Below are 9656 nucleotides of genomic sequence, written 5' to 3'. Positions count from 1 at the left end.
TATATATGTTGTGGTCCAAAGTCCAAACCAGAGGTTGAACTAAAGGGAGATTAAAATTTAATATATAGTTTCTTACGCCTATGGCGAAAACCAAACCCATTAGAAAAGGCACCGCGTGGTACAGTGTGAAACTATACAAATGGAACGTGCATTGTATTGATTTGATTTTAGATGGGAATATTTATTAATTATGTAATGCTATTTAATAGGTTGCGGCGTTCAATAGTCACTTCAATTAAATTTTAAGACTATAAACAATGGACCAATTCATCCATCTACTTTGTGAATTCACGTGTTGTTTGGTTCTAAGGAGTCAAGATTCAACTACACAATTTATATATGAAACTATAAAGTGTTAAATAAAATCAATTCTTTTGAGATTTATAAAATAATAAAGATTCTCTTACTGTCAAATTGAAAGTGTTAAAATAAATGATAAATAGTCAATTCGATATATAATTATTAAATAATAATAATATAAGTTTTACCCGTTCGTTATTCCATAAATCTCTTTAACGGTTGATTAACAACATGAATTTATCTTTTGGGAGAGTATATTCTCTAGTAGCGATACTTATTAGGAATCGAGATGATTTAAACTCATAACTTCTTGAGTAATAGATCAAAGAGTATTTATTGAATCGCTTGGTCACTCAGGAGTGGTTAATACAATAGATGCGTTTGGTTCCATATTTTTACCCATATTTTCAATCTTATTCCCCAAATATTGTTTGACACATTATTTGAGAAATATTACTATATATTTTTTAATTACTTTTAGACCCCTTAAATTTATTAATTTCATTATATACCCCTAGAAAAATGTTTAAAATTTAACAAAAATACCTCCATCGACCCATACTTGCCAGATTTCAGCAACCACGGTCGGTGGTAGCCGAAATAAGCCACAATAGCCTACACCACGACCGAAATTGGCCGGTAATTCATTGATGTTGACGGTCAACGATGGCCAAGATGGTGGTTGCCGGAATATGCCACAACGGCCTACACCACGACCGAAACTAGCTGGTAATTCACTGATGTTGACAGTCAATGATGGCCAAGACGGTGGTTGCCGAAATATGCCACAACGGCCTACACCATGACCGGAACTGGTCGGTAATTCACCGATCTGGCCTTTAGTGACGGACAACAACGGTCATATCTTTGGCCGTTGCTGACGGCCACATCTGGTCGTAGATCTGGCCAGAAAATGTCATATCAACGCCATACCCGCCAGATCTGACCGGTATGTGTTGTTATGCAGTTTTCCAGCCAAATTCCGACGGTGGTGGGGGTATTTTTGTCATTTTACAAAAATTTTATATATTGGAGTGCTTAGTTAAATTAGCAAACCTATGGGGTTTTTTTATAATTTTTTAAATTTTACCTCATAATACTCCCCTATTCAACTACCTAATATTATTCTCAAAATCTTGTCCAAAATAATAAAACAAACGGACCCAATGATTTTTATTTTTCCATTTTTTATGATTGGAGGTGTCAGAGTCTGCTTACATGCACACTCAAAGTGGTTAACACAATGATATTTTTTTTTTATGATCGAAGGTGTTTGGTCAGCTTATGCGCATCTCAATTAATCTTTTGGGACCTTAGAACTATCGGTCGAATAAAAACTCCAATGACTATCCCTATTAGCAATTGAATAAGAACTCGAACTCAAGACTTCTTGAATAATACACCCAAGAGTCTCTATCAAACCACTTGATCATTCAGAAATAGTTAATGATTTTTATTATTTCAAAAACTTGAGAGTCAATGTCTTTAATTCAATTATAATTTATTAGCAAAAAAAAAAAAAAAATTATGATATCATAGAAATTGTAAGGTGATTAGTTGATGTTTGGAGGATTTGTCTTATGGTCCATGATAATGAAGAGCAAAGTAAGTGACTAATTAAGTTAAATAGGTGTGTAATTAAAAGAGGTAAACAAAAGAAGTTGATACTGATTAGAAACAAATTGGGTAAGTGGGGACAGAATTAATAGAGACCATTCCAAGTCACGATCGAAAAGGATAATATATCACATTAACTCACCTTAGCTTTTGGGTATCATACGTGATGCCAATTGAATAACGATAATTTTAATTATCAATTTTTTTATTTTTTTTTCTATATAAATTTAAACCAGTCCATCCTCTATGGATTTTTTCTCTTGTACTCATTGGAACTCGACCTAATTTTTTTTTAATTATTTTAATTATTTATTTATTAAAATCCAATTTATGCCACATGTCCAATCATTTAAGATAATTATATTTACAAGTTGTTATGTAACGTATATAAACTGACTATTATGAACATTTAATACCCGTCATTGTATTTAGAGAAATCATAGAAAAAAATACACAAACAGTGTTAGCATTGGATTTGCTTTTCATTCATTGATCAAGCATAAAATCTTTGGGTTTTGTACAAATTCCTATTTAGATTCCCCTGAATTCTACGTACTTCTCGTTAGTGTAAATCAATGCGTCAAAAATACTTAAAGTCCTTATGAGCTTAAGGTTTTTTTTTTTCGTTTTAATTTTTATATTAACTCATGGTATTATTAAGAATTATTTAATATATATATTGATATTATAATGATAATTTTTTATTGGGTATTTTTTTTTCTCTAAAAATTACTTTAAGATGATCTTTATAATATGCACTTCTGTTCGAAACGCTTTTTATAAAACAGAATAAAGTGCATTTGGAAGTGGTTTTATAATTGAAAAAAGGCTTTTGAATAGTCGTTTTTGTAAAATCACTTGCAAAATGTTTTTTTCATCATCACCTGAAAGTGCTTTGTATTGTTCAATTATTAGTTCTAATTTTTTTTATATAAAATCAAATATTTTCTTCAAAAAGAAAATAACACACTGCTAGTCAAATTCTTGTTTCTCACAAAGATGGACCACAAAAGAGATTCTTAATAAAAGCAATTAATCAGTTAATTAATAATTAAATGATTAATCATTCTTAAGAGTTAAAGAAGGCTACAATCCACATTAAATAATACTACACACATAATCTTTTTATACAAATTTTTTCTTACAAACTTATATGACAAGAAATTATTGAATAAAAGTTTATTTTAGATTTAAATTTATCTAATTGTCTTTTGCCAAATAAGTTTATAAGATTAAATTTGTATGAAAAGTTTATAAGAGTAGAATTATTGATCCACGTTTATATGCCATGCATGTCTACGGCCAGCTTTTAGGGAGTGTGGATTTCGTGTGACATGGATAGCGTGTCCGTTTCCACGCATCGAGATGCGCGTGGCCCCTCATCCAATTTTTTAAATGTTTAAAATATCGCTTTCAGTCGGCGTTAATCAATTCCCAGTGTGATCAGGCTATCCCCGTTAACCCAAAACCTCTATGGCTCTATAACCAAACAGGGCCCACGAAAGATTAAAATTACAGTACCGCCCTTCTTCGCCAGGAGTTAGGACTGATTCGTTTTCTGTTAGGCAGTCTCCACCAACTTTTAAACCAACGGCTTTGCCTTTGCTTATCGAAAGTAAAGTGTATTTATTATGACCAATTTACCCATCAATTATAATTTCATGTCTTAATTAGGTAAGAATGGTGGGTATTTACTATTTAGAATTAATGCATGGTTTTGGATAAATGATAATTTGATTAAAAATGGAAATAAACCTTAAGGGCTTGGCCTGATAATAAAAAATATTTAATTATTATTTTAGAGTCATCTATCATATTATAATTTATCTGATATACTGAGTTTGTAAGATGTTTAATAATTTCACACATTAATTGATGTGTTTGCAAAATTGGCGTGAGTATCTAGATTATGAAAAGGAAAAACAAAACGGAAATGGAAATTGGGAAGAAGATATTAAGTTAGGCAAGGGACAAGTGGCACAATCAAGTTTATGTGAACACGTGTCGGTTTGTGGAATACATTAGAAAATAAAATACAGCAGTTTGGATGGTTAAGTTGCTAACCAATTTTCTGATTATAGTTTTTGCCTACACGCAACCTACAATCAAATGTCAAATATTGAGTGCATACTTGTGTTTATAATTTCACATTGGTTATGATAGTTATAGTCTTTCATAATATTATAATTTAATCTCACTTATAATAAGATTTTTTTTTTTTTTTTCACTTAGGATATGGTTGACTAATTAAACCTTTTAATGTTCGAATTATATGAAGGGATATTCAATTTCTTTGATTTTTACAATTTATTCTTTTTGTGATGGTATATTTTGTAAAGGGTTTGGATTTATTGGTCAAATAAAATGCTTGAATTAGAAGACTTTATATGAAGGTTTGTGATGTGGGAAAATTGAAAAAAAGCTAAAGATTATAAGTGAATGGAGTGTTATTTAATTCAAAACGGGATGCTTCAATGGACCAATTATTGTTTGTTTAAGAGAATATTGGTCATTAGTTGCTTAGAATTGGCTTAGTTTTGAAGCCATTTGAGAGATAAAGAGCACAAAGTCACTCTCAAAATAATTATTCTTAGTGGAATTAAGAAAGCAATATCCAAAAAGCAGAAAACCTTGAACGAAGAACCTTGATGAGTGATTCTTAAAGGAGCAAAACAGAAAAAAAAGTTTTATGTAAAACAAAATACTCAACGGAAACTATAAGTGGTTAAGTGGTTCGATAGAGACTCTTGAATGTATTACTTAAAAGATTCCGAGTTTGAATCTTTTTTCGGTTGTTAATAAGACTAGTCACTGAAGCTCTTATCTGATCGACAATTTCATGGTCTTGACGGATTAGTTAAGATATGTGTAAGTTAGTGGATCATTACAAAAAAAAAAAAAAAAAAAAAAAAAAAACTCAATGGAAATAAACCAATTCATTTTTAATATTATATACAATGTTATTCCAATCATAAATAGACCAACAAATTTTAATATATTGGTTGATATATGCTTTATTTATTATAAAAAAGATTGAATAAATTATTATTATTATTATTTTTTTGGAGCCCGAAATTTATGATGCAATATAGAACTTTGGTTTTGAGCATTAATTTACGGGTAATTAATATACTACATGCATGCAACCTAATACTTTTAACGTTATTAATATTTCCTTCATTTCTTATGTTAATCTAGTAGAGACCAACGAAATAAATGAAAATACATTCTTATTTTTAATATATAATAAATACAATAACAACAGTAGGTATTTTAAGTAAATAATATAACATTGATATAAAATTTTGAGTGTTGAAATAAAAAAATAAAAAAACCAAGTTGGTGATGGGAAAACAAAACCACTATATCTAGAAGAAATGGAAATTATTATTTTAACCAAATAAGTTAAGTAAATATTATATGTATTCTTCCCATAAAATAAGTTGGCGATTTCTCACAAAAGTGGCAAAGTTGTCATATCAAATACAAACTCTTAAGGAACTTACTTTAATTTGAAGCAAATAACAAGGCTTAGTATTTTCTTACCCTAAACTTATAAAATCGCATTGTCTATTTTTACAATCTAATTTTAAATTTTTTGGTTCGGTATGTCTTAATATTTAATGGTTGGGGCATGGCCAACGCAGCCAACTTTTCTGGTTTTCAAAATTCTGTAATCGAACGTAAAGTTACCAAACTGACACGTGTACGTTTCTGACCGCCACGTGTGCTTATTCACTAGGTGTCATCCGCTGGGACAAACCAGGTACTGGTAATCGAATCAGTGAACCCAGTTAGTGTAGTTTTAAATCGACAGGTCTGTTAGTACAAAGTAGTTCAAGGCCCAGTGAAATTTGTACACGTGTCCAAGTCGTTGCTTTACGCAGCTCTGTGTATTTCGTTCATGGGTTGTTGTCGTTGGCTTTTTAGAATAGTTTGTAACTGTCCTGTCAGATGATCACTGGCCGAACGAAGATCGTTTATTCGTTTCATTGACATAAGTTAAAATTCATACCCCAAATCCCAAACCAGCGCGTGTCTTCACCGAAAACCATTAAATTATTAGAGTGGTGCTTCAGTACAAGAAACGTTAAGTTTATTAAAATGGAAGTATAATTTATTACTGGCAGATTAAATGTAATAATTAATATTACATTAAAAGTTATTTAATAATTGAGAATTGTACAATCAAATATTAAATATAACTTCTTTTTTTTTTTCGGGTGTTACAAAAATATATTATAGTAGTTTTAAAAGAAATCGATTTTAGAAAAAATTTTGACTAAAAGATTTTTCTAAACAAATGATACGAAAGAATGCGTTTACATTAATCCAATAATTTCTTCCACTTTCTCAAAAGGTTGGTCACTCACGCACCTGAAAGAAGCGTTGACGTAATTTAGCCCGACAAAAGATAAGCTATAAATTGTAGCAACGAAGAGTATGTATTACTCTTTTAATCACCGTTCATAGCTTTGAAAACATGTAAAACTGCACGATAACTAAAGATCAAACGGTGAGAATCAAAGCGGCAGACATACACACGGAAAAAACCACATAAAGGTTACACCATGCATTGCATTGCACCGAAACAGCAAGTTGTAACTTGTAACTTGTAAACTCCCCACCTTCTCTCCATAAAAATATCCCTTCCGTTATATTCATGAGAATCGTTTCTTTTTCTTTGTTATCTTCTTAATTAAAAATTTCCGTATTTTTATTTTCTCTATCTCTCATGCGTTTCTTCTTCTAAACCGGAAGAAGAGCAAGAGAAGGAGGAGGAGAAAATGTCGTCTGGGTTTCCAGGTGGTGGACCGGACATGTACGGTGGTCTTGCGGGCAGATCCATGAACGGGAACACGTCACAGCCGTCGTATCGATCACAATTGCCTGGAATTTTCATGGACCCAGCCACTCAGATCGCCAACAGAACGGCACAAAACCTCATCGGTAAGCGGACCTTCACAGACTTCCAAACCCAGCAACAGTTACAACACCATACCCTCAACAATTCAAACCTAAACACCATATTTCAACGCTCAGTGAAGCCGAGAACGTTCCAGAATCTCTCTCCGATATCTCCGTTATCTCCCGTAGATTTTTCGTTTAACAATGTTCTATCTTCAGATTTGCACCGTTACGGCTTGCCGCTTCTTCAACAGCAGTTAAGGCCACATCAGCAGCAGCATCTACCAGTTGGGCTTGTTTCTGGGTCGAACCTACAACAAACGACCCCGAATTTGCCGTACGTGAATAATAATAATCACAATACAGTGCAAAACCGAGTTCAAGCGCAAGATTCGGAGAAGAAGATGCTGAATCGTCTTCAAGAGCTTGAGAAGCAGCTATTAGATGACAACGATGAAGAAGAAGGTGACGCGGTTTCGGTGATAACCAATACTAACAGTGAGTGGTCCGAGACTATACAGAATCTCATGAGTCCGAAATCCATTACTCCGATTTCTCCGATATCTTCTGCTTCGCCTACTTCATCTTCTTCGTCGTCTTCATCGGTGGCTTCTCCGGTTTCAAGTTGTTCAAAACAGACAGTAATGGAAGCTGCATCAGCGATTTCAGAGGGCAAAAACGACGTCGCTGGGGAGGGCTTAACTCGCTTGAGTCAGGCTTCCAATTCGAAAGGCAATTCGGAGCAAAGACTGATGGAGTACATGTGCTCAGCATTGAAATCGCGAGTTAATCCTGTGGAGAATCCACCGCCTGTGACGGAGCTGTTTTGTATGGAACACGTTGAGTCGACTCAGTTGCTTTACGATCTCTCCCCTTGTTTCAAGCTTGGGTTTATGGCTGCAAATCTTGCCATTATCGAAGCAACTCTCGACCAACCAACGAGCAACAAATTTCACGTTATTGATTTTGATATTGGGCAAGGAGGACAATATCAAAACCTACTGCACGCGCTCTCTACGCGTTCTCAAAATGGTAAACCTTACATTGTGAAGATCACAGCTGTGGTTGAGAATGGCTGTGAAGAGAGTTTGAATGTTGTCGGTAACATGCTGAAGCAAAACGCTGATAAATTTGGCGTTTGTTTACAGTTTAAGGTCAAGACCTTAAAACTCGGTGATCTGACTCGTGACTCACTGGGTTGTGAGCCTGACGAACCATTGGCTGTTAATTTCGCATTCAACATGTTTAGAATGCCTGACGAGAGCGTCTCTACGGACAATCCTCGCGACGAGCTCCTCCGTCGCGTGAAGGGATTGGCACCGCGCGTGGTTACTTTGGTTGAACAAGAGATGAACTCCAATACGGCGCCTTTCTTGGCCCGTGTTAAGGAGGCGTGTGCTTATTACGGCGCATTGTTTGACTCAATTGAGTCCACTGTACAGAGAGATAGGATGGAACGACTGAAGGTTGAGGCAGGATTGGGTCGTAAACTCGGTAACTCGGTTGCTTGTGAAGGGAGGGACCGTGTTGAGAGATGCGAGGTGTTTGGAAAGTGGCGGGCCCGTATGGGCATGGCCGGGTTCGAGTTGAAGCCAATGAGTCAAAACGTTGCCGAGTCAATGCGGTCTCGGCTCAGTTATGGGAACCGAGTCAACCCAGGATTTACCGTTAAAGAAGAAAACGGAGGCGTCTGTTTTGGTTGGATGAGTCGAACTCTCACCGTCGCATCTGCTTGGCGTTAACTTCACTCACTCTCTCTCTTTCCTATTTTCTTTCTAATTTAATATTATCAATTGTTATATTTTTAACGTTTTCCTGAGAAAATGGAAAGGGAAAAAAATGGAAATGGAAAAGGCCCACCAAACGATATAATAAAAGGAGTGTTTGGATTTCAGGAAAAATTCTTCTTGCTGTTAGATTTATGAGTATTGTCACGTGTGTGTGATTTGTCCGTGCGAATTGTAATATGTGTATCAAGTGTTTGGTATGATTAGGATTATTAACTAACTTAAGATATGTTAAAATTTATTACAAAAAAACTTTAGTTTATATGTCTTCATGATTTTATGGTAAAAATAATATGATCTGAAAATGGTAATGGCTGTGGGCTCAAGAAGAGTGCTCCACTAATAAGATTCTGATTTGGGAGATGAGGAGTCAGGATCTTATTGGATATGGGGGCTCCACATTCTTCGCCAAGGGTGGGAAAAATAGTGTTAAAAGGATAGCGTTGGGATTTGGTTGGGGTAAGGTTAATTCGATCACCAAACACTCAGTTGAGCAAATAGTTGTATTTATTTATTAAGAAATTAGAAAATAATATCAGTGCCTTAAATTTTGTCAACCCATGCAAAAGAGGCATATGTATATGAAAATATCTCTAATTCATTCAAAAGTTGTTGGTGATTAATTTAATGTATGGTTTTTGTTTTTATTTTTGTAACGCCTACCGTAACAGTACCACATGTTTAAAATGTTAAACATGGTAATTATACAATTATTTTAGGCCTTATTAAGATTAAAAAAGAATAATCACTATATTAAAGAGGGATGCTGATAATATGTTGTTTTCACAATAATTAGGTTTATCTAGCAAAAACCTTTCTTATGGGCACAAATATTGCCGCCTTCATCAATCAATTTCTCTTGTTAATGCTCACCTACTAACGAAAACAAATATATATAAAATCACTTAAAAACTTGTATATAAACATCAAAATATATTCTGAAGATTAATAAATATATTGCAGAGAGTGTATATTTGGTAAATATATATAAATGCAGTATAATAATAATAATAAATATATAGATTGAGAAGAGATCGAAGAATT

General features: G+C 33.8%; 1 protein-coding gene across 1 annotated transcript; it reads left to right on the top strand.

The window, feature by feature from the left end:
* The first annotated feature begins 6525 nt into the window (after positions 1 to 6525).
* On the top strand, positions 6526 to 8726 carry LOC116133620 (scarecrow-like protein 8). Its single transcript, XM_031419300.1, has 2 exons — positions 6526 to 6867; positions 7045 to 8726. Exons 1-2 carry the CDS (start codon positions 6705 to 6707, stop codon positions 8565 to 8567), a joined length of 1686 nt encoding a protein of 561 aa, XP_031275160.1. The 5' UTR covers positions 6526 to 6704; the 3' UTR covers positions 8568 to 8726.
* Positions 8727 to 9656: the final 930 nt, after the last annotated feature.

This window comes from Pistacia vera, unplaced genomic scaffold (genome assembly GCF_008641045.1).
Source record: "Pistacia vera cultivar Batoury unplaced genomic scaffold, PisVer_v2 Contig108, whole genome shotgun sequence".
Taxonomy (NCBI): domain Eukaryota; kingdom Viridiplantae; phylum Streptophyta; class Magnoliopsida; order Sapindales; family Anacardiaceae; genus Pistacia; species Pistacia vera.
The sequence above is the reverse complement of the archived record's forward strand: the minus strand, read 5'-3'. Positions and strand labels throughout refer to the sequence as shown.

Excerpts from the sequence above, each read along its gene's own strand:
- LOC116133620 (XM_031419300.1), top strand. The coding sequence starts at position 6,705 with ATGTCGTCTGGGTTTCCAGGTGGTGGACCGGACATGTACGGTGGTCTT. Across the intron at positions 6,868-7,044 it reads AACGGCACAAAACCTCATCG|ATTTGCACCGTTACGGCTTG; the intron begins GTAAGCGGACCT and ends TTCTATCTTCAG.